The following is a 25,430-nucleotide window of genomic DNA, read 5'->3' on the forward strand; positions in this document are numbered from 1 at the left end:
GCTGTTTTTTTAAAGCTGTCATGCTCTTTACTAGGTGGCGAGCACAAATCCAAAACCAGCTTGAAAGGAAGCTATGAAACAATTTCTCATGGATGCATTCTTCAATCACTTTTAGTAAGAAACTCGCTTCCCATAGTGCAAACCAGATGCTGGTTGGTAACCACAGCAGGCAGGAGCTCTTCATTAAATGCTTCTGTTGCTGCACTCCAAGAATGCCTCATACAGTGCTAATGGGAAAAAAAAATAATTCTATTATTTTATAGGGTCAGCTTCCAGCTTACTTCCCTTGTTTTATCTTGTGTCGGAGTGCCTCCAGCAGTGACGGAGCTGAGTACCAGATTGGAGCTGCTCACGCTGCCATGGAGCAGCAGGGTAGACCTGGCTTCCTGGGGAAGGTGCCCAGAGCTGGGTCTGTCCCACATCCCGTTTTGATAGATGCTCCAATTCTGATTGGAAGTGTTTCTCCCCACTCTGCTCATCCTGCACCAGCAGAGCCCGCTGTCCCATCCAGCACAACTCATCTGGAGATAGTGCTGGGGCTGGACTTCAGCACGATGTGGGCTATAAAAGCACTTTTAATGAGCAGGACGGAGCTGGTTAGTGAAATGCTTGGACCGTTAATAGACGTAGGACTTTTTTAACGTGCTGTTTGACTTTATTGATGAAATGAGCTAATCGGAGCGAGCGCTGCGTGAGCGCTGAGTGAAGAAATCCAGGCGTGCTCTGCAGTAACAATTCTCTGGTTTTGCACAGCGCTGTTGTTGTCGTGTGGATGGATCCTAAAGCATGACCCAGAGCCATGCAGAGCTCTGTGGGGTCTGTGGATGCTGCAGGGCTCTCGCTGCCCCATCCTGGCTGGGCCCTGGGGTTTGAACCTCCTGCACCCCGCTCTGCAGAAAATTCCACGGTCTCCTTTATGACCATAAGTAATCAGGAACTCGGGTTTGCATCCTGTTTCAGTGTCCGCACAAGGCCCCATAATTATATGCTCGTACGGTTTTCTCAGCACTGAATCAGGGCCAGATCATGATCTCATGCTGGTGCAAACCAGCGGGTTCTTCCATGCAGGAACTCTGTCCAAGACCTGAAGGACTCAGCTTCACCCCTTGGAGAGCCCTCCTTCCTCCCAGCAGAACCTGCCAGTCAAGTCAGCTTTCTGGAGCAAATTAGAGTAAAATCAGGAAGGAATTAGCTGAGATGGGTCCTCTGCCTGTAGGATGCTGCTGGAACACTGGCTGGGGTTTGCTGCTTGTTGTTGCTCTTTGCCCTTTAGTGAGAGGAGGTCCTGACAGGCTTCTGCCATTGGGTATCTTTGACAGCTTCCCCCTTTAGGAAGTAACTTTACCATCAGGGATGGAAAGATGTTGGTAATTCAGAGCAGAGTAGCAAAAAATTTCCTCCTTCTGTAAAATTATTCTTTCATTTTATATTGTTCCAACACTCTGCATAAACACTCCTTCGGCAGTGATTTAGCCTGTAATGTATTAACAGGGAGTTCTGTAGCCTGCAGCGAAAGAGGCGATGGATGGAGCAACGCTGAGAGGTATTTTACATAAGAAAGCTGCGGAGCAGAATAAATGTGTCAAAGTCAGAAATTCAGAGGCATCCCAACTCCACAGGTCAGGATGGGAGGCAGGTTGTGTTTCAGACCCAAAGCAAGCAACCAATCCCAAATTCACACACAGTTCTTTGGCAATTGAGTTAAACGTATAAAATTTCCTAGAACAGAAAAGCAAACTTGTCCAAGTCCTCGCGCTTTACTGTTGATAAAAGACACTTGTTTAACTTAACTCTTCAGCACTGGGCTTCCCTCCTGTGCCCCAGTCTTGGAGGGGCCGTGTGCTGAGCTCAGGGTACGTTCTGCTGCGAGGCTGTTGGGAAGGGCCATATGCAAGAACACCATCACTCCTCTTGCACTTTCTTGCCTCTCTTTAAAATACTTTCCCCTGAAAGTCTGGAAGTTGTGCTTCTTCCTAGAAACGCTCCGCCCTCGGATGCCATCAGCGGTGGGAACTGCAGTAGGTGGTTCAAACGGCTGCAAATTAAAGTGCGTATGGGTTGAAGCATTCCTATTGCCTTGCACAGAGATGAAGAACAAATGTCACGTCTGTCGCACGAGTGGGAAGGTTTGGGTTCCCAATTGCTTTTGCACAATTCTGTTTGTAACTTCAGAGCAGGTGCTGAGTGGGGGCTGCAGAACCCTTACAGCACAATTTGGAATGCATCAAAATCTGCCCCGGCTCCCGGACAGGTTTTAGTCGGGATTGCTGCAGGGTTCCATTTGTGTGTATGTACTTAGTTTATTCATCAATATTTGCATTATACATTTATAAGTTCAGGAGAGAGCCAAACTGTTGAGTGGTTGTACACACTATAAATATTTGCCTCTTTTTTAGGCATAAATCTTGGTCTTTTTTATTCAGTTGTTTAAGGCCCAGTCTTGGCTGCTCAGAAAAATAAAAATCTCTGTGTGTATGAGTTATACATTGCACTGAATTCTAGCTAATTGCTCTGGCTCTAAATGAATTATTTGCATAATGCAGAGGGATCACTCACCAACTGGAGGTGCACGGCGTTTGTACAACTGTGCAAGGCATGGCTTGAGGTTTATTATTGTCGTATTTCTGTATTAAATGTGGTAATAATATGTGGGTTCCCTCCTGTCATCTTGTGGGAAGGAAACACACGGCCTTTGCCTATGAAGTCATGTTTGGGATAGCAAATTTGGGCTATTTCCTGACTCCACAGTATTCCCAGTGAGCTGAGGAGGTGTTTCTGCCCTTTTTGGCCGATGGAATTGTTGGCAGAGATGTCTGAGGGGTGCCCAGTGTCCTGAGGTTAGGTGTGCTCCCAGCAGGTAAGGGATGGAGAAAGAGAGAGCGTCTGTTTGGAGCTTAGGAAGTGCATTGAGGCTATTTGAGCCCTGTGTTTGGGAAGGAAAAAAAAAAAAAGCACGAACTCATAGATCTTGGTTGTCAGAATTGCTACGAGGAGGAAGTTGGAGGTGCTTGCAGTGAGAGCGCAGCCCACGCCGTGTCCTTGCTCAGGGTGATTCACTGGCTTTTCTCTGCTGGGAAAGCAGGAGCAGGTTGTGTTTAAAGAAGAAACAGAAATGCACGTGGGCTGTGCTTCGTAATGTGCATTAGGCTGAGATCATGTAATGCACAGCCTGTCCAAAAGTAAGCTGAAGGCAAGCCGCTGCTCTGTCTGATCTTACTGGCACTGCTCCCTTTGCTTCTTTTTCTCCTGGTCCTCCTGATATCTTTCTGAATTTCTCTGGGATTCACAAAACTGTTTTCTCTGCTGTGTAAAAGAGAGCAAGTGGACAGGTAATTATTTCCTTTGTATTTTTTCTGTGCTCTGCAAAGCAGAGATTAAATCCTCCTCCAAATAATGAGTTAAGAAGTTAACAAGAGATCAAATTAATAATAGGGAAAATTAAATGTTCTTGCTGTTGTCATTTATTGGGAATTTTTTGCCCATGCCTACAATAACTGTTGGGAAAAACTACATGTATAAGTATTTTTCAAACTGGAACCAGATGGGGAAATGATAGCCTGTTTTTCTTTGTGGGAGGCTGTGTTTTCACGGTACGCAAGTAACTGGAGGCACATGAAAACCAAATTTGCCTTTTGAGGCTTGTCCTCCCTTATCTCTTCCAGGAAGGACCGGCTTTCAGTGCTCTGAATTTCAGGCTGTTGTATGAGCAGGAAGTTGGCTGCTGGTGGAGCTGTGGGTTGAAGAGGAGCAGGTAGCTGTGGAGCTACAGTGTGCTCAACGAGAGATAGGGATGGGGACCAGCTGGTCCTGCTGCAGCAAATGCAGCTGGTTCAGGGAGCATGGTTCATCTTTGCTTCAGATCCTTCATAAAGCCATACAGCCTAGCTTTAACAACTAAGTTATTCTTGGTGACGTGCAAGTTCATTGAAGAGCAGTCTTAGATTTTGGGAAGTCCAGTGGCACGTCCAGAGGATAAAGGGGTCATCATTATCCTGACCTGCTGAACTGGTCCACCTATGTAGCAGAAATGCTAAGTCACAACCTGAAACAGTGATTGAGCACCTGATGGGAAGGCAGGGCCAACCCAGGGGAGCTCAGGTGCATGCAATGCAATGCACCTGAGTGACTGGGAGGGGTGCAGCCAGGATCCACCCCTTCCCAGACCTCATTTAAGGGTTGGCATTGAAGATGAGGGGATTTTGCTGGAGATCTCTACCTGCCTGAGGCCTTCAAAAGGTAAGCAGCTCTTTTCTTTCATTTCTGTGGCTGCTGCATTTGAGCTTATTCTTGTTTGCTGTAGCTGAAGACTTTGTCACCCCACTACTATTGTGGTACTTTTCAACCCATTATAGCTTTACAGGGTGTGACCCTGGGGACCTGCTGGGACCAAGGTACTGTGGTTCTGGATCCAACAGTGAGCTGGGCTTCTGGGAAGAGATTGGTTCATTCTGTTGCATTGCTATCCTGGGATAGCAGAAAAGGCTGGGTAGCTTCCTCTGTTAAAAATCATACTCTTTATGGGCACCTCACTTCTTGCTCTTCTGTGCCCGTTACTTAACAGCCCTCAACCATGTTTAGTGGCGTGCAGCTCGTTGTTCCTTCATACAGTCTACTACAGAGAATCTGAGCTTCTCATACCTACTGCATGTTTGTAACAATCTGTGATTTAAAAAATAAAAACCAGCCAAACAAAGAAGTCTAACCTGTAAAAAAGTTATGGGTGTAGGTGCCCATTTTCTGACAGAGGGGTTTGGTAACAGTGCAGGGGACAGAAATGTAAGGAATAATTGTTTTTGGGCCTAGAACCAGGAAAACTACTTTTCCAAATTAATCCAGTGAGAGCCATGAATCCACAGTATTTCATATCACACTTCATAAAACTCCAGTCATAATCCATAAAACTGACATTATTAGATTAAAAACCTCAGTTCCTCCTATAAGGAGCTCGCTCATTAGACATGCTGTAGTTTTATAACCTTAAAGTTCCTACCCAATTACCGTGATTAATACTGTGCTTTAATAAAAAATTTTTAAAAATCACCACAGGGGTTGATACCATCTGTTTGTTATAATTGCACATTTAAATATCTTCCAGCAAGAGAAGGACACTTGGTAAACAGGAATCAGAGCAGAACTGGGAGATGACAGCCTGTCCTCCACCTTCCCACCTCTCCGTAGAAATGAACCTGGCTTGGTGTGAGCATGATGCACAGTGCATATAGGCTGTAGTTACTGCACACATCAGCAGTGGAACAGCAGCACTGCTGTGCCCTGCAGCCCTGTGGCTCCTGAACATCTCCTGAAGCTGATGGAATGAATCCAGGGGAAGGCATGAAGATTCTTGGAGGCTGCAGCACCTCCACTGTGGAGCGAATAGAAGGCCCTGGGGAGACCTCACTGTGGACTTTTGGTATTCAGAAGGAGCTTAGAAACAAGTTGGAGAGTGACTTCTTGTATGATCTGATAGTGATAGGATGAGGGGGAATGGTTTTAAACTAAAAGAGTAGAGATTTAGGTCAGATGTTGAAGGGAAATTCTTCCCTCGGAGGCAGCAAGGCTGTGCTGCGCAGAGAAGTGTGGGTTTCCCATCCTAGGAGGTGCCCAATGCCATGGGTGGGCCCTGGGCAGCCTGAGCTGGTGGGGGGCAACCATCACACAATGGAGTGTTGGAAGTGGGTGGGCTCTAAGATCCCTTTCAACCCAACCATCCTTTGACTCATTCCATGATTCTATGATTGCCAGGGATTCAAGTGCTCGGTCTGTGGGGAAGTAAAATCTTGGGAAGCTTGGGGATGTGCCTCAAATTGGCCAGCACTGAGCATGCATGCTTTTTGTTTCCCTTCTTAGAGATCTTTGAACCATGTTACCACAAGTTGTGCTGCAGATAGACTCCAACGTTCCTGATAGCAAGCAGGAACCGACCCAGCTCTGCTTTGCTGCAGCAAGGAGGGCAGGGCACAGAGGCTAAGGATGTTTCATGGTGAAAACAAAGACTTTTGTAAGTGTGTACTGTTAGCCAAAGCAAGCACTGGTTGGAATCACAGATGATCTGCTGACCCTGGGGTACTACAGAAAGCAGTGGCTGCTGAGCAGAACTTCAGCCCTAATGTTGGCTGGACAGATCTCACAGCCACCACCTGCATCCTGCTATGGAACATTGGTGGGACAGCCAGCCCTCCTTGTTGTGAATAACTGTTTTCCTGGTCATCAGCTTCCGAGCAGGGGTGCCGTTGGAATTTATTTGCACAGAGCACTGGGAGTCACTGTGTACCCCCTCAGGCAGGGGTAGCATTACTGTGCCTTCTGGCTCATGGCTGGGAGAGCTGCAGCTAAAAATGTGTCGGGTTCGTGGTTCCACCCACAAACCAGAAATCACCAAACCTGTATTATTTTTGAATCCCCTGCTTTTGAGGGCTGGTGGAAATAAGATATCTTGCTTCTGACTTCCAAGCAATAAAGAGGTGAATCACTACTGAGCAAAGCCTCTGCTGGACCACCCAGTCGCTCTGTGCAAAGCTGTAAAGCGATCCTCAGCAGAAGTGGCAAAGTGGAGACCGATTTTCTTGATATTACTGTGATTGTGTGAGGCAAATCAAATGGGAAATAAAGCATCGGGGCTCGCTAACAAAGTGGCTAACTGAGAAGTGTGCTAATGAATGCAGGCTGATTAACATGCATTGAACTGAAAGCTAAACTGCGTACGGGTCACAGGGGGAACGCAGAGCTTATTTACTCTTCTGAGTACAACATGTTATGTTCAAGACCCAACATGTGCGGGTAATTCAGATTTAAATGCTTTCTTCCTCCTCGTAGTCCTGGATAATTATCCAACTCAGGATAAATAAGTTAATTTATTTTTGTTTTTACTAAATAATGGTCGGGGCTTTTGTTACTGCAATTGGTCAGATCTCTTTGTTTTTTTTTCTTTTTTTCTTTTTTTTAAGGATTATGTAGACCTGCTGCTGCATATTCTTGCCAGAGCCTTGGAAAACTGTAACTTGCAAGTCACTGTGTTGGGTTTTTTTTTAAGTGCCAATCTCAAAGGGACATAAATGATATGGTTTTTAACATTTATTTGTTGTCATTTTTATTAGTTTTTGTACATATTTTTAATACAATGCAAGCTGAAAGTCTTCAGGCCAGAACTGAGCGTGTTAGTGATGTTTGGATTGTAGAATTGTATGGTGGGTGGCCACCTCTTATTTTCAAACATAGGGCCCCAACAGGACACCAAGTACACAAAAATGAGCCTCTTTCAGGGGAGGACTGGGCACGTTGGGCAAGTGCCTTCAAGGATAAACCATAGGGGATTAGCATTTGGGCATGTAGGTATTTTGGGGTGACTTGTAATTAAGGCATTGCATTTGTAATTGGGAGATTTTGGTCCTATTTTGGGCTCTGCTGCAAGAGTCCTTAGGTGATCTTGACTGAGTTTCTGTAAGGTGATGTCCCCAGAGAGACTTGTTGAAATTAGGTGCTGAAATTCTTCCCTTCACTGCCTGTTACACAGCTGTTTTAAATTTTAATTTTATTTGCCCTGTAGTCTTAGATTTAGATTTCTTCAGAACAGGAACTGTGTCTTACCACGGGGCCTAGCAAATCCAAACTGTGTTGGTCCATGTTGCAGTAGAGCCTCTTCATGTTATATGAGTGTAACAAAATCCTGATAACAAGCCCTGGGTAATCCATAAAGGCTGTGGAGCTCCCACGGAGCCCTTGCTCCCCATGAGTCCCAGAAGAGCTCTGTTCAGAAGGAGATGCCTCGCTCAGAGCCAAGGGCAGTTGGAAGGAATGTGCATAAAACACATTGCAGCCTTCATGGTATCTCCCAGGGTTCAGCCAAGGAGCCACCACTTGGGTTGTAGCTTTTTGGTGGTGTTCGTCGTGGGGTTTTGTGTATGTTAAGAAGGCAGACTCAAAGGAGTGCTTCATGGGGGAAATGGGAAGTTTCTGATGGTCTCCAGCTCACCAGCAGTCATCTGATGTTTCCCTTGAGTCTCCAGCTGCCTACAGTTCACAGAATCATAGAATTGTTTGAGTTGGAAGGGACCTTTAAAGGTCATCCAGTCCAACTCCCATTTGGGTCCGCTTTTCTTTGGGTCAGATCATTGGGTCACCTCACTGGGTCTCCTCTGCAGGGTATCCATGTGTCCACAGTGCTCAGAATTCCCCCAAAGCTCCATCACTTCTTCACTGGTAGGAGATTGAGGGCAGGCAGTGGTGACCCCAATTTGGCAGCAGCATGGTCCCCACTGCTGGGGCATCGTTGTTCCTGCTGTCTTGAGAAGTCTTCCTTGACTACATGCACTAAAAATCATGAGTGAACAGTTCATGGGAGGATAAAGCTCAGCTGTGTAATGGAGAAGTGTTCTTTAAAGAGAATGATCATGGTACCAATCAGAGTTACAGCTTTCAGCCCAGCTGGAAGGTGGGAGGTTCTCATTAGTTGCTGTGAAGTCTGCAAACTCAATGGCTTTATTACATCAGAGCATTATTTTTCAATATGTAATGCATGAAGTCAGCTTTGTCTTTTTTTTTTTTTTGTGGGTAAGATGATGGGACTTTCTTCTTTCTTATTTTTTCCTTTTTGTTTTAATATGTCTGAAGAGCAGCTAGTTAATTAGCAGAGCCAGGGCTAAATTCTAAGTAATGTGACTTATGGGACAGGAATCCAGATAGTTCTCAAAACTGAAATAGTCCTGAGCAGTCATCAGCTTCTTTTCCTGTCTCTATGTGTGGGTTCCCATACTCTGCTGTACACCAGCACCCTGCATTATTACTTGCAGCACATTCCTACTCGATGGCAAGGCAGTCAGACTCTGGCAAGGAAAGGATTGGACTGGTGGCTGTTGTGCTGGCAAAGAGTTTTGGATCAGCTCTCAGCATCTTCATGGGACTGGTTGCTGGCTGTAGGAACTCAGTGGGGCAGATAGAATGGAACATGACATGTAGGGCAGCACACCCTCTGATAAGGAGCAAAAATCTCTGCGCTGTGCTTGGGGAAATTGCTTGTGCTTACAGAGACTTGTGTGCATGGTTTGCTTGCAGTAGGAACTGGGTGCTGCAGAGGAGAACCAGCAGTTGTTCTGTGTGCTTGGTTTATGGGGCTGCAATGAAAGGCTCTGTGGAGCTTGGGGTGTACCTTGAGCAGAGGTGCAGCTGCATCTTCACTGCAGCTCATGGATGGAAATGGCAAGGAAGTGACATCATGCAGCTGAGGGAAGGCTGCAAAATGAAGCCATATGCTGCGAAGATGTGATTCATGGCCAAGGCCAAATGGGCTGTGCCCAAACACCACTGCTGTGCACTCATTAGGACTTGCTGGAGAACTAGGGTGCAAGAAGGTTCCTTCTGTTTTTCAAGGCATTGTAATAGCAAGAAGAAGTAATGTGTACCTACAAAAGGTCTTTTTTCCAGTGTACACAAATATTTACAGAGACTCCTCCAGAGGCTCACACATTTTTCCACTTTCTATTCCTCACACATGAAGAAAGTTCTCATAAATGGGCAATAAAAGCTAAAATTAAAGACGCCTCTTTAAAAAAAAAAAAAAAAAAAAGCATGGTTCTATATTTAAAGCTGCTCTTTAATTAGAAAGTCCAATATTTCCTTTTGAAGGGTTTCAGAAACATTGATTTCATGGATACGTGGACATCATGGGGATGATGAATGAGCCCTTGTTGCTGTGTGGGGTTGGGAGCAGGAGGAGTTCTGCTTTCTCCTTGAGGCATGGCATGGTGAGACCTGTCTGGGTCACCTGTCCCAAAGCTGCGTGATGAGCAGGGGGTCTTGTGCCACTTTCCCATTGCGGTACACTTGCACTTGAGTTCCCCTGGTAGAGGAGCACCAGCTCAGCCAAGGGGAGAGCTTTGGGTGCTGCTGTGTGTTTAGGGCTGCTCAGACCAGGCTGGACTGAGGACCAGAGCCACTCCAAGCGTTTCTAAAGCTGTTTTTAAGGGAGTTGCATTCAACAAATCCTCAAAGAGGTGGGAGCTATTGAGGCGTCCTCCAAACTCTACAGCACCTTCTGCTTCCTTCTTTCCACGTTAGGTGCTGCTGATCATCAGTGGGAACCTGAGCTTCCTCAACTGGCTGACCATCGTGCCCAGCATCGCCTGCTTTGATGACCGCAGCCTGGCCTTCCTGTTCAGCTCTGGGCGTGGGGGGGTGAAGGAGTGTGTGCTGCAGCTGCAGGGCAGCAGTGAGAAACCCCCCGTCGGGCTAGGTGAGTTCTTCCGGGGAGGAGGGAAGTGGCAAAGAGGTGTGTTCAGCTCAAAGGCTTTCTATCCTCTCTTTCTGGAACAAACGTGAGTGGACGAGGAGAAAATTCTGCCCCCTACGCGGTTCCCTCTGGGGTGTGAATATTATCTGAACGTTGCACTCCTGACGGATGTGTGCAAAGCCAGCAGCTGGTTTGTAAATCTGTGCTGTGTCGGTGCCACTAGAGGGCATGTCCCAGTGCAGGTACAGTGCTGCCTGCATAGGGAGCACAGCTGGGTTCCTGGCTTTGTGCTCACCAGCCAGCATCAGGCTCCAACTTGAAATGAGTACTGTAAAATTGCACCATTTTACTTGTGATCTGTTTTATTTTATTTTGACTATTTAAAGTCAAAGATGAAACACCCAGTGCAGTTTTGGGGCAAGGAGCCCATGGGCATGGGAGCATAAGTAACTGAGGATGGGGCTGGACTTCCAGGAAGAGCAGAACTGATCATTGATTTACTGAGGGGCCAGCAGTTCTTCCACGGGCTGAAAAGAGAGTTCAACATCCTGCTTGGGAAAGGAGAGCGGAGCAGCTGCTCCTGGCTATGCCTACAGGGAGGGAATTGTCCCAGAGCATCCCAGATTCCCCAGAAGTAGGATGGAGGCAAACTCCTGTTCATACCAGGAACACAAGAAAGCAAATACGAGGGGGTTTGTAGCTTACCAACAGGGATTCGTGTTGCTGTGATGTTTCCCTCTGGAGGGAGTTTTCAAACAGCCTGGCTCCAGGAGGTGCACAAGCAGCACTGGGGTATTTTTCATGGGGCTGTGTAACAGATGTACAGTTTTATTTGTAGTGTTTTTGTAAACTGCTTACTAGCGACAAATTGCCTGTAATATCAACAACAATCACAGATGCTCATTTTTAAATACACTGAACATCTGTCAGAGGAGTGAAAAATGTCAACAAGACAAAGCATCTGTCTCTAGTCCTTTCTCCCGTACCAAGAAATGCAGCTTATTGGCCAGAGGCAATGCTTCCCACAAGGCTGATGTAGCTTCATTAAGTGTTCTGTGTGCTATATTACGTATTTGGTTGGGATTGGATTGTAAATGTGTCCCTGTGCTGGAATTTAAAACAAACAAAAAATTGGGGAGGAATTTTAAAGTAATATGGATAAATATTCAGTGTGAATTTGGTTTTCTGCATGTTTTTCTGCAAACAAAGCAGAGGCTGTTGAGCTGGCACTGATGGGCTGTGTGGCAAGAGGCTTAGAGGAACTCTCACCCCTGGGTCACAAGAGCAGAAGACAGGAGGGTGTCCCACTTGTGACCTGGTTTAACAGGATCTGACCGCATCCTCATGTGCGTATTTCCCACTGGGAGCTCCAATTCCCACCACCAGTGCTTGGCTCCCGTCTGCTCATCCAGACCCCGTTGGCTCATGGCCTTTCCCAAGTCTTGCTCCATCCTCGCTGTATTCTCCAGTAGTAAGCCCTTCTCCTTCTGTGACAACGTTGCTGTCACCCCATAGGTACGGTGACAATTGCAGCATCAGGACTGAGAAGGGCAGGATCCTGTGAGTCCTTTAACTGCAGGAGGTGGAGGACAAGCAGTGCGTAGGGCCAAAAACTGACTCGTGGAGCTGGGTTGCAGTTAAGGGATCGTGCAGTGCTCTGGGGCTGAGCCTGATCCTTGCTTGCAGCTATAGAGTTCACTGAAGAGACAAAATGCTGCCCAAGCACCCCACAGTGGAGCAGAGTGATGGGGGGAGGCATCTTGGCGAGCTCCTTTCCAAATCCAGTGCTGCTCCAGAAATGTTCTCAGACTAAACAATTATTAATAGCTTCTGAGAGGGGTTCAAATAAACATCCCTCTCCTGCAGAGATAAGGGGAAAGCTGCATGCTATTGCTTTGAATCTGATCCGTTGGCTGTTAATGTTAAACAAATTAAAAACGGCCATAAACATAGGAGCTCTTCAGAGGTCACCGCTGCTTATTTGTCTGGTTGCAGCAGGTTTCTCCCTAACTCCAAATGCCACGTGAATGCAGCACAGCCAACAGAGCACTGCTCCTGCATTAATGATAAGGGGTAGGGAACTGCATAGGGAGGAGAGAATGAGGACAGAGAGGGAAAGGTAGAAACGAGCCTGGGTGGTGGGAGCTAGGTACAGCCCAGGAGATGATGCTGAGCAAGGTGCAGGTGCCAGCTGTGTTCTTTCCCCACTTCCAAGACAATGATTAATCTCACATTTTAGACATTTTTCTTTTTAGCCCTTTCTCAGACTATTTAGAGAAAGGCAGATCTGCTCAGCGATAGCGGCTGGCAGCAGCACCGGCTGTTTGCTCCTGGCTGCGGGGCAGAGCTGGCTGTGGGCAGCGCTCACATCCCTCTGCTCTGCTCTCATGTCCCCCCAGGATGCCACATCCGCAGGGTGGTGAACATCTCCTTTGGGCTCCTGATCGCCTACCTCAGCGTGCCTGTCGTCATCAACCTGCTCAGCTCCAGACAGGTTATGAATACGTCCTTCAACCCCCTCAGGATAGTCAACACCTACGGAGCTTTTGGAAGGTATTGCATTTTAATGGCACACTGCAGAATCACAGAATCATAGGGTCATCAGTCCAACTCCTCCCTAAGGCAAGTTCCCTGGAGCACATTGCAATGGGACACGTCCAGGTGGGTTTTGAATATCTGCGGAGAAGGAAACTCCACCTCCTTCCTGGGTAGCTTGTTCCAGGGCTCTGTCACCCTCACAGTAAAGAAACTTCTCTTAGAGCTTCCTGCGTTCATTTGTGATGCTTGTCCTGTAGCTGGGCACCACCAAAAAGTGCCTGGCCCCATTCACTTGACTCCCACCTTTTAGATATTTAATAGAATCGTTATAAAATGATTGAAAAAGGTCTCTAAGATCAAGTTCAACCATCAACACATCCGCACCGTGCCCAATCATGTCCTTGCTTATAAGGCCACTCCTCATATTACTAAGCATTGACGAGATCCCTCTCTTCCCCAGGTTAAACAGCCCTGGTTCTCTCAGCCTTTCCCCTTCAGGAGGTGCTGCAGGCCCCCACCATCTCTGTAGACCTCTTGGTTCTCTCCAACAGTTCCCTGTCTGCTTCGGACAGGGGAGCCCAGCACTGGGTGCAGTGCGCCAGTTTTGGCCTCCCCAGGGCAAAGCAGAGGGGATGAGAACCTCCCTCACCTGCTGGCTTCACTGTGCAATGCCCCCCAGGGTCCCATTGGCCTTCTTGGCCAGCAGGGCACACTTCTGGCTCACAGTCACCTGTTGGCCACCCGGACTCCCAGGTCCTTCTCATAGAGCTTCCTTCCAGCAGGGTCGTATAGCTCTCCACTGTCAGCAGCAAGAAGTGTGGTCCAATAGCCTTAAATCCAAACAGGAATCTTTCCAGTAGCCGTAGACTTGGAATATCTGTTTATGAGAGAGAAAGAGAAGAAGGAGCAGGTTTCTTTCCCACTGAATTATAATTTGTTTTCTTTGAGCTACTTTTAGTGAGCTCATTATACTGATGGAGCAGATGTAATAGCAGGATGAAAATATCCATAAGAGAGTTCATCCAGTGGATATTCCTCACCATCACCAGCCCACTTTATTTATGGTGAACTCCTCTTCCCGTGCGCATGTTCGCTGTCCCTCATGTAAATATTCACATAAGCTGTTGGGTAGCAGATTTAAGGCCAACAAAAGGAAGTGCTTTTTCCAACGAGTGACTTGGGGAATTCATTGCTACAGGAAACTGCAGAGACGAAAGTATAAATGGGCTCAAAGAAAAAAAAAAAAAAGAGCAAGACAGATGGAGAGGACAGGCTCAGCAGTCTGGCTGCTGCCGTCAGCTCAGGAAATCCACTGAGGGCTGCGAGATGGGGCTGGACAGGGGAAGCACCTCCACCTGCATTAGGAACCTGAGTCTGGGTTTTGGGGCACAGGCCAGCAAGCTTAGGCAACCTGCAGTCCATGGTGAGTGCTGTCCCACTGCCTCTCCTTGATCAAAACACCTGTGAAAATGCTGAGAAACACCTCGTGCTTATGGGGAACTAGCCAACAGAGTTAGGCAACCTTGTCCTGAAAGCTTGCAGCTGGGGAACACAAGGCAAAGGGCATCAAGGTGGAATGAGCAGAGTGGCTTATGTGCCACCACAGAGGTGACAACAGAGCCAGTTCTTTCTGCATGCATCTTGGGTTTGGCTGTGCTGCTGCCTCCCTTCCCCAGGGGATGCTCTGGGTTGGTGGGCTGTGAGCAGGTCTTGTAGGAGGAGCAGCAGTAATTAGGCTTTTATGAGAGCATCAGGCTGGGAGGAGCAGAGCCTCCTGTGAGCTCTGGAGGTGCAGAGCACACCTGCAGGACATCACATGGATAGGCTGTTGTCTCTGATGTTTTGAACTGCAGATATTATAGGAAAAATAACAAACTTAGAGGGGGAAAAAAAAAAAAAACATAATTAAAAATACCAGTGCTAAAAGGTTATGGAAAACACTGAAGTTTCTCCATTTTTTCAGGGAGAAAGAAATAACCCCTGAGCCTCTTTGAAGGCTGGAGCGGTGAAGCTACGGGAGATTGTTTTCTTTGGGTTGTTGTTCGTTTTCTTCTTCAGTCTATGGTTTCTGCTTCAGCAGTTACCAGAACCTAAAGAGCATGTGATGAAATGCTGCTGTAATATGTTTGTAATTCCAGCCTATGTAAACCAATAAAAAGAGGATTGCAGCTTATAATGAATATACGATTATGTGAAACTTGACATATTTTGAATCACACAGTAGGAACATACTTTTATTAGTAATTTGGTGTCCCTGATTTACAGTGTGTTTCTAACCATTGGGCAGCTGGCCACAGCTCATAACTCAGCCCAGTGTACAATATGGAACTTGGCTGGAGAATCCAGAAATCTATTAAACGGAGGTAACAATTATAAGCTGAGATGCGCAGCATTCTGTGGGCTGGAGGCATCTATCACTGGAAAACATCAAGGGAGAAGGTGGTGTCTGTGTGTTTCCAGAGTTTCAGTTTTAGGGCTGAGGGCTTTCTCCTCAGTAGGAGGAAGGACCAAAGGAGTGAAAGATGAAAGGGTGTCAGGAGCTGCATGGTTTGGATAAGGGAGAGTTATGTGTTTGTGAGGAAAATCAGCTCTTCTGCGTAGATGGAGCATCACTGCCAGCTCATTGGAAACTCAACAGTCATGTTTTCACATGGGCTTAGCGTGGCCTGGACAGTTTGCTATCTGCACTGTCCTACACCTTGCTGTGCAGAGAAAGTCAAACCCAGCAGCAGAGGGAATGCATGTGACCTGCCATGAGGTTGAGTGCTTTTTAGTGCAGATTCAAAATGTCTACTGTGTTTCAGGGGCGTTTTTTTTTTCCTTTCTGCTTTCCTTGGCTTGATTTGCAGCAGTTCATACAGTACCTCCTTCTCTTGCTGAGGAATAGCTCTGTGAAACCTCTCTTGTGACCAGGAAGGAGCATAGGGACTGGTGGTGGTGGTGCCCTAAGAGCCAGCTGCTGAGCACACTGCAGAAGTGAAGGCTCTGGGGAGACCTGCTAGCAGCCTTCCAGTATCTGAAGGGGGCTGTAAGAAAGAAGAGGACAGACTCTTCAGCAGGGTCTGTTGTGACAGGACGAGGGGAAATGGTTTAAAACTAAATGAGGGGAGATTTATACTGGATATAAGGAAGAAGCTCTATGCTAATGGCAGTTGAGGGATGGCACAGGGTGCCCAGAGAGGTGGCAGTGCCCCATCCCTGCACACACCTGTGATCAGGCTGGAGGGGGCTCTGAGCACGGATGTGGGTGTCCCTGCCCAGTGCAGGGAGTGGGACCAGATGGCCTTAAGTTGGTCCCTTCCAACTCAAACCGTTCTATGATTCTATGCCAAAGAGAGAAGTTGGCCCACAAAGAGAACGAAAGTCATAGAATCACGGGATCACTGGGACTGGAAAGGACCTGTAAGATCACCAAGTCCAACCCCAAGCCATCACCACCACACCCACTAAACAACGTCCCTAAGTGCTACATCTACCCTTGACTTGAGACAGATAACAGACCTGATGTTGTGTTCTGCAGCATCACCAAGGAGAGAACCGAAGTCATCCTCCAGGGAACATCCAGCCCAGACCCCAATGACCCCGCTGCTGTCTGGCAGGAGTTTGATTTCAAGTGCAAGCCTGGGGACCTGTGGAGACGGCCGTGCTTCATCTCACCCTACCATTACCGCCTGGACTGGCTGATGTGGTTTGCGGCCTTCCAGGTACGTGCATCCCCTGGACCAGGGAAAGCAATCCATGTGAATTTACAATGTGCGTGGGGCAGAGGGTGGATATTTGAAGCCTCAGTTAACTTAATTACGTTTTTAAAAAAAAATTGTATTCCTAAAGGATGTCTGCTGCTGTGAGGCTTTTTAATTGTTTCTCAGCAATAACAAGAGTTAAAGAGATGGAGGTAGTGCCTATCCCTGAATTGGTGGTGCAGTGGGCAGCCATTGCTCTCTGTTCTGCATAGGGACATGGCATCCTCAGCTGGCACCCATAGACAGGTAAATGGGTCTCCATTAAGGAAGAGAAGAGGGGAATTATTGTAAATTAATTTGTTAACGTCCAATAGCCTTTTCTGCAAAATGGCATGGCCAGGAGAATGTAGAGTAGTGTTACAAAGTTGGGGCTCACGGCAGTGGTGGGAGCAGCCCCATTTCTCCCCTTGTTTTCACGTTCCTTCCTGGCGTCCTTCCTCTTTCTCTCCCCCTGCCCCAAACTTCACTGTTTTTTCTTTGTGGTATTTTCATTTAGATGCCTCTTAAATTCCTCAGTGATGACATAACCATCGCTCTTTGGCTATGGTTTTATATTTACCCTGCTAGTTTTTTTGTGTGCTGGAATTTCATTTAATCTGCATTAGGTATGCTTATCCGACAGCAAAGGTTAAAGCTCTGGCCAGCAGCGTTGCTCAGCACTAAATGACGGTGCAGAAGTTGGAGCTGTTGGTTTAAAGCTTCCTGCTTTTCAAGAGGGCTCCGGCATGGAATCACAGCATGGTTGGGTTGGAAGGGACCTCCCAGCCCTCCCAGCCCCACCCCGTGCCATGGGCTGGATGCCCCCACCAGATTAGAATGCCCACGGCCTGAGGAGCCCAAATAAGCACAAGGCACTGATACTACAGCATCATGGCAAGTGCTGCTGTGCTGGTGCTGAGAGACATTGCCATGCACCAGCCCTGTCTGTCGGCGGGCAGCGGCTGTGCACTGAGTGACAGTGATGTATGGGGCAGCCTGGGGACGAGCAGGAAGAGGAAATAACACAGCCTCATTTGCATCTTTATGATTATTTTTTTAATGCACCAGGAGGTTCCCTGAAGTGCACCTATCAGCCTGGGGGCTGTTGGGCCGTGCACATGCGAAGGCGTCTGTCCGCACCAGCTGATTAGCAGTAATTAGTGCTCGTGCACAGGAGATGTGCTGTCTCCTCCTGCTGCGAGGTTGCCACGAGGCCACAGATCCTTTCTATAGCAAGATGTGGGTGTTCACACGGCCTCCCACTGCAGCTTGGTAAAGAATTTCCCCCTAATATCTAATCTAAATCTCCCCTCTTTTAGTTTAAAGCCATACCCTCTTGTCCTGTTACTATCTGCCCGTGTAAAAAGTCGCTCTCCTCCTGTTTATAAGCTCTCCTCAAGTACTTTAAGGCTGCCTGAGGTGTCCCTGGAGTCTCCAGGCTGAACACCCCTGGCTCCCCACCTGTTTCAATAGGAGAGGTGCCACAGCCTATGAGTGTCCTCATGCCCTCCTCTGGACCCCGTCTGTCAGCTCCACAATTCTCTGTGCCAGGGACCCCAAGGCTGGACAAGGGCAGAGCAGAGTAGGGGGACAGTTCTCTCCCTGCCCCACTGCCACCCCTTGCTGATGCAGCCCAGGATTCTGTTGGCTGCCCCTTTTCTCACTGCTCAGATTGAGTCTGGTAAGGCAGTGGGAAGGATGAGGAACCAGAAGCCAAAAGCCCAGCAGAAGTTTGTGCAGTCGGGTGAGTTCCACAAAGCCCATACAGTAGTTTATGGAGTCCATAAAACCAAGTTCCTTCAGCCTCTGGATTAGGTTTAATTTGTTTTCAGAAGTTCTGGATTTTTTCACCCCGCTGTTTGCCGCCGTCGCGGGGTTGGTGCTGGAGGCAGCCGCTTAAGGACCTGCCATATCCCGTTCTGACAGGCTGCAGAAAAGTCCAAGGAGTTTGGGGGAAGGTATTTACCATCCCTTTGTGCTGCTCCTGACAGGTTCCTCTTTGCACCTCATCACCGCTTGACATACGACGCCGTCCTCCTGCACAGCTCCCACCTTGGCTGTAACTGCAGGACGTGCTGTGAGCCCACTATGGGGGAGCCAGGGAGAGCCAATGCTGCCCTGCACTGAGCTGCAATTAGCAGTTGGCTGCTAATTACCAGAGTGCCTTAATTATAAGTAATGTAACGTGGCATTATTTTCCAGGAAGCAATGTTTGTGATGTTAATTTTATTACTCAAATACAGTATGCCGTTTACAATTGAGGAAGAGGTCTAAAAGCCCCCATTGGTGCTGCAGGTCTGGGTCTGAGCAGATAGAAGTGAAAAGCCCCCCTCCTGAGCCGAGCATCCTAATTTGGGAAGGATGCAGCCAGTTGGCACGGGTGCAACAGAGGGGCCTACAGAATCTTGGGTCCACAGCAACCATGAGAATAGCTCTGCATGCTCTGGGAGCAGGAGGAAAGGCAGCAGAGCAGGTTTGGGATGTAGGAAAACCTACCGCAAAGTGGAAAGTAACAATCTGTTTTCTGGGTCCCTGTGGAGAAGGGAGGAAATAATGGGCTAAATGGCAGAATATGATTTAATCTCGGGAAAATTCAGGTTAAGCGGTAGGAAAAAAGTTTCCAACAGGAAGATAATGCAATGGCAGAATCTGCAACTGGTTGTTTTAATGCAGAGATCTCGATTTTGCTGGAAAGAGATTGTTTAAGCATTGTGTGCCCTCCAGCTGATGGCACCGCTCCTGTAATCATCTGACTTACGGTGGGTGTTCGTAGGGGCCCCATCACCACAACCCCAAATGGAGCCGTGCTGTGCTACTGGTACAGAAAGCACTGTGGGCAGATCTGCAGCAGCCTGTGGTGGGTTCAGCATCGGTCAGAAGTAACAACCAGAAAACAAAATACTTCAGTTGGTCACTTTTCCTGGTAGCAGGATGCCTCAGGCTTGGCAGAGGCACCTTGTTTGTAGAACAAGACGTGTTCTTCACCATTGGGCAGCAGTGGAAAGCCTTCAGTGCTCTGAATAATGAAAAATCAAAGGAAGGGATTCTTCTCTCCTTCCTGTGGCATGAAGGGTATTTCTTCTGTTTAGACTGTGTAAGCTTTCCATAGTGGGGTCTGCGTCTGGCCAGTGCAGAAACATGCTTGTGCTGCTCACCAGGTCGTAACCAGACAGAAAATAACAATCCCAGCACCATCTCAGCGCTGTTTGTTAAAGCTCAGTGTTCTGTTATACCTTGAAGTGACTCCAAAAGTATCCAGGTGTCGGGATGGTTTTGTGCAGAAGGTGTGCAGCTAAAATTCAGATCACTTTGTTTCATGTGTTCGTGAAGAAGTGAATTGGGAATTGTGTTACCTCGTGTTAACTGAGTACATGGCACCGGATGCCAGTGTGCCGTTCAGATTGCACATCACCGTGTCCTAAAAGCCCTCTGAAGTGGCATGTACTACCACTAAATGACAGCAATTGTGGGGCACCTAGGAGAAAGGTGTGTTTGCCAGATGTGATGGATGAGTTTATGGGTGCAACTCAGCTGACTCCCAAAGAGAGAACAGAAATGTGAGCAGCGGGACAGGGGAGCTGGGAAAGGAGGCTTCACCTTACTGCACGCACTGGGAGAGCTGAGAAAAAGAAACCCGATATGGAGAGAAGGGAGATGAATATTTTAATAAAATACTGTATTCCAACGTCTGTTACCTGGGTCGTCCAGCCAGGAGGTACAGGAAAACGCTGCATGGCAGCAACGTGCAGAAGGAGGTGTGTGCAGGACAGTAAAACCTAAAGCTCATGCGCAGTGCACTAGGCACAGCCTTTTACATTTCCTTTCCTTCCCCTCCTAAAAACACAGACTTCGATTCACTTCCATTTTCCATTGCCACATTCAGGTGGTTTGGTCTATGTGCAGAATGTAGGAGTTATATTTTCTTTGTTTGGCTGGGGTCGGTTGTCTTCCTCCGGGGACGCTTCTCTGGAGGGGAAAGCATCTTAAGGGGTGGCTCTTGGTAGGTTGGGGAAACTGCCCTCTTAAATGGTACAGTGAGAACAGTACTGCAGAGGAATGGTTTGCCTCTTTGGGGAACTCCTAGGAAGAGGGTGAGTTGATGGGAAGTGATGGAACCTGGCCTTGGGAGGTGAAGGGAAGTGGTGGGACATGGTGTAGCCTTTAGCCTTCCTTGGTTAATCCGCTTGGGTAGAAGGATGGCAGCAGACACTGAGATGGAGTTCTAAGAAAGCAAAGCCTTGTGTTGGTTGTGCTGTTCCTTCTGTGCAATATGGTTCATTCCTCTAGCTGATAGCTCAGCTTCTCCAAATAGTGAGTGCTGAGGTCATTCCTAAACATCAGTGTAAGCAGAAATATGAGTGTTGGGTGAAAACATCCCCAGTGGTGGAGTTACTGCTTTGCATCCACAATATGGGTAGGCTGTGGTGCCAGAAATACCCCTTACAACAGCATGGAAATGCAAACTCCCCCGCCATCCACCCAATGTGAGAACATGCAGAGCTCCCAACCATGCAAAATCATAATGCAGGGCTCCAATGCCAAGTTTCCAGCTGTTTCCACATGTGCATCTCAGAGTTACCTCCTCCTGTGCGCCTGTGCCAGGACTGAGATTCAATAAAATGCCACACTAATCCGCAGTCCTTTTCCATTAAATGACCAATTAAACCTGGAGGAAAAGGGTTCTTATTATTATTATTTCAGTTGGGAATGTGTTCCCTGTAGTGCTGCGTGTTGGGTTTTTTTAACATATTTTTTGTGATTATTTTATTCTCTTTCACATTATCTCTGCAGAATTTCGTTGCTGCTGCAGCTGCAGTAGTGGTGATTGGGCTTAAAGTCCTATAGGGTTATGAAATACATCTGTATGTAAATGAATGCTTTCAAGGTGAGAATTCTGTGTTTATACACTGGTAAAATGTGAAAACGGTGAAGCTGGAGAATAGAAAAGGTTACAGAGAAATATGGGTGCAGCATTGCTGCATGGTACTGGGGAGGCTGCAGCGATGCACACAGATGGGGACAAGGAGCAAATCCAGTCCCAATGATGTGTTCTGCCTAAAGCCTGGTTCAGGGAGCTGCTCTTCTCATGCCTTTTCATTGGGTTGATGCTGATGTTGTATGCTGGTCCCGGTGCCAATGTTCCTGTCCCAACAACAGCAGGAAAATGCCTGGGGGTGTGCTTTGCCCTTGGCTTTTCCACCTGAAGTGGCCAGGGATGCTGTAGGATTTCCACTTACAAAGATCCAAAACCAAAAGCTGGACCCACCATGCACACCTTAGTGTCGTTAAATACAAGAAGCACTTGGCTTCTTGTATTTAATGTTTTTGGTGGTTCAAGCTCTGACTCTTCCGTTTTTGCTCAGTGCCAGGTGAGTCCCTCCCATCCTAAATATCACAGATAGGTATGGCAGCTCAGCACAGAGTCTGCTCAGTCTGCTCCCAGTGGAGCCACAGAGAGGAACTGTCACCTCCACGATGCTGCCCTGGATGGAGCCCAAATCACCTGGGCTCTTTCTTTCCCCCTTCACCACCATATCACTTTACTGGGTAATGAGTAAAGCAGCACAGACGTGAGCACAGCCCCGCTGCTCCCAGTGCTCCCAGCATCACGCCATATCCAGGCCGTGGTGCCGGGGGAGCAGGGGGGGCCGCGCCGGGTGGAAATTTCTCACCGCAGACCTTGCTGGGGCCAGACATGCTGTAAATTTTATAAGAAAAACACTTTACAAACCAGAAGTCCAACTCTCGTGCGCATGGAGCCGCTAATTAATGGTTTGGAGACCGGGCAAGCCAAGGAGCCCATTCCGCCATCACCAACCCCTGTGGGTTTGCAGCAGGCTCTGAAGAATTGAGGTCCTCTGTGCAGCTCTGGCTTCTCACCCGCAGGTTCCTTGCACATCAGGCAGTGCCACTAGGAAACTTTCTACAAAGCTCTAGTCTGAAATATCTGAGGCTTTCCTCTTAGCTTGTGATGAGCACAGGTCACAAGCTCTGTGAGGTAGCACTGCTGCTTGATGGAGCTTCCCACCAGAATTCGGGGCTTTGCGTCTCCTTTCTCTGCCATTTCCCTTAGTAACGGAAATAACAAACTGCCATTATAAGAGATTTGCAGAGTAACTTTGCATTGATGTTCTGCAGTAGTCACACTCTTGCAGGTACAAATGCTGGGTTTAGCTTTCCCACAGTGTCCCCTACTGCTTGCATTAAAAAATCCAGTTAGGTGCACATTAAAAAAGGGAGAAAAAATGAGTATAAGGCACTGAAAGTCACCAGAAGGGGAAATGCTTTTTATGGAGCCTCACCAAAAATCCTTGCAGGGGGTGAGGAGCTTTCATTCATGGAGGGAGGTAAATATGGAATCAAAATTGGCAGCTCTATGTGGGCTGCAGCATTCTAGGGCTGATTTATTTGGTTTCAGTGGTAGCAGGAAAAAGGGCATGGCACAGATGTTGGAGGTAGTCTGGGTAGCTGAGAATCCAGGAATAGAGAATTCACTTTCTTCTATTATTTGTCTGCTAACACAACAGGGAAAGCAACGTATTTTGAAATGATGGATGAATTCTCAGTGGGTCTCAGCCTTGAGGTTTTGGACCCTGCACGGTCTGATCGTGCAGCACCAGCAAATCTCTCATTTGCCATTGCAACAACTATACTCCCTGCCCAGTGATCACATAGATGTGTTTAATTGTTTAATTAAAGCTAAAAGGTGCCTCACATCTGTATTTCATCCTCTTTCTCGCAGACATATGAGCAGAACGAGTGGATCATCCACCTGGCTGGGAAGCTGCTGGCTCAGGAGGAGGAGGCCCTGTCTCTGATAGCAACAAACCCATTTGCGGACAGGGATCCCCCACGGTAAGTGCTTGGGGCAAGCTTCTTGGTAGAAAGCACCTGGGCTGTGCATTCAGCATAAGTGTTCCAACTGGAAGGAAGGTTTCGGTCTCCCAGTAACCAGCCACAGGATGAGAGATGATAGCCTCAAGTTGTGCTGGGGCGTTTCGGGTTGGATATCAAGAGAAATTTCTTCTCCAGAAGAGCGGCTGGGCATTGGAACAGGCTGCCCAAGGAGGTGGTTGAGTCACCATCCCTGTTGGTTGATTGCTCTTTGTGTTTGATGCCACGCGGGTGGTATTCAATAGGGCAATTTAAATAACTTGTCTCCCTAGAGATCTGGTGCTCAGTACCATGATGGGGACAAGGGACACGTGGCTGGCCCCTTCCCAGCGCCCAGCACTGCTTCTCTTGGACATGGATCCTACCTACCACGGTGGTTTCCTGCCCCACAGCCTCAGATTTTTTGCCATGATCTCTTTGCAAGGTCAGATCAGAAATACCATTTCCAGCAGCCTATTGGGATACTTCAAAGATGAAACAGTCCTGCAAAAAGAATTGTTTTTGTTGACACTTGTCTTGGAATTGTTTGCATTTTCAGTGACAAAGCAAACATCAGCAAGTGCAAAGCACAGATGAAAACCCCAAGGTTTGGTACAAAAGGAAATTTTACACAAAAGTGTCTATTTTGTTGATGAAGTTATTTTTAGCTGAAAAAATATTTTAAGGGAATTTTGGATCAACTCAAGTAATATTATGCTCTTGCTAATGTTTTCCATTTGAGGTTCTCATGATGCATTACAAACAGGGATTAAGGTTCCCAGCACCATGTGAAGTGAGCTTCCTTTTGAAGCAGAGCTGTGCTTTTCAGTTTTAACGTAGTGTGTCCCCAAAATCCTCTATGGGGAGACTGCTTTTCAAGCTTAGACATTAAGAATGTCTTTCCACCTTTTACCAAAGTGCTTTCTTTTGGATATGGGATTCAGTATATGTTGAGATTGTATATATGTATGTATACAGAAAAGACCACAAGATACACAGCTTGGGACACCAGTGAGTGTCCCAACACTGTGTTTGAGTATTTCTTATAACCATGTTTCTGAGGATGCCCAAGCAGCCAGAATGGTCTCGTGCAGCACTGGTGCCCCATCAGAGCATTACTGCAGGCTGATGGTGACACCCTCCAAAGATAGGAGCTGAGACTGCTATAAGATCAGTTATTTGGGATTTTGTATGGATTCCCTTTTCAGAGCCCATATTCTCAGCGCAGCCCTCCCTGTATGCTGTATCTGGGTGTGTAGTCCAGGTTTTTGTGCCATGGCTCCTTGGGCTGCACGGGCAGCAGGTTATGCACACAAATAATTACATCCTGACTGCAGCCCAGGAGATTGCTTGGAGAGCCTCTGTTAACTACTGTTCCAAAAGGTGTGCTGGGAGATACCAGCATGTCCCTTAGCATGGATGGGTACAACTTTGATACCGTTTATGAGGGATTTTAGCTCTGCTTGGCTGGGAGAGGGCTGCTGCAGGACTCCTTTGGGGAGCATTTGGGAGATCATGGTGGGGTATGAAGTGCTGGAGGAGCTGTTGGAGGCCTGTATGGTGCTGGCCCTGTGTCAGAGCCCCCAGTTGGAGCTGGGTGTCCCCCGGTGCCAGCAGCCAGATGTGGGTACCAGCTGGTGGCAGCTGGCAGTGAGCAGGGCTCGGCGGCGACAGAAGCTCTCCATAATCCCAGAGCTGTTTATTGCCCAGTGCCAGCAGTGCTGCTCCTTTTTCTCACCACAGCCAGAACTACAAACATCACAGCAGCTCAGAAATGAGACGTGCATCACATCTTTTCAGGGCTTTGCCACAAAGGGCTGCACCTCTTTTGTGTGTTCTGGCATCGGTGGTGTTGAAAAACATATAAAAAGCTTATAAGTTTTTAGTGTGTTCTGTGACAGGTGAGGAAATTGTATTTTCAGGAATTTCAAATGAAAATACAGCAAATCTTTATCTTTGTTAGCACTTACAGGATAGTGACTGCCGAGTTTTCAAGGGGCACAGGCAGGTCAGCGATGGCAGAGCAGTGTGTTGCTGTGTACTGCACACAGTGCTCCATATCTTGGCAAACAGGG

General features: G+C 47.6%; 1 protein-coding gene and 1 long non-coding RNA gene across 6 annotated transcripts in view; both read left to right on the top strand.

Annotated features, from left to right (window-relative positions):
- Nucleotides 1–25,430, top strand: part of LMF1 (lipase maturation factor 1) — a 159,954-nt gene that overhangs the window by 127,367 nt on the left and 7,157 nt on the right. For all 5 annotated transcript variants that reach the window (XM_042864536.1, XM_042864540.1, XM_042864538.1 and 2 more), the window contains 4 exons: nt 10,051–10,225; nt 12,622–12,775; nt 16,281–16,464; nt 23,225–23,337. In XM_042864536.1, coding sequence (XP_042720470.1) covers nt 10,051–10,225; nt 12,622–12,775; nt 16,281–16,464; nt 23,225–23,337 — 626 coding nt within the window. The remainder of the gene's footprint in view (nt 1–10,050; nt 10,226–12,621; nt 12,776–16,280; nt 16,465–23,224; nt 23,338–25,430) is intronic.
- LOC122176202 lies at nt 4,206–6,878 on the top strand. The gene is made up of 3 exons (XR_006177648.1): nt 4,206–4,236; nt 5,096–5,410; nt 5,848–6,878. It is a non-coding gene; the product is annotated as an uncharacterized LOC122176202 (long non-coding RNA).

Source organism: Lagopus leucura, unplaced genomic scaffold (assembly GCF_019238085.1).
Source record: "Lagopus leucura isolate 7727_CA_CO unplaced genomic scaffold, USGS_WTPT01 Super-Scaffold_760, whole genome shotgun sequence".
Lineage (NCBI taxonomy): Eukaryota > Metazoa > Chordata > Aves > Galliformes > Phasianidae > Lagopus > Lagopus leucura.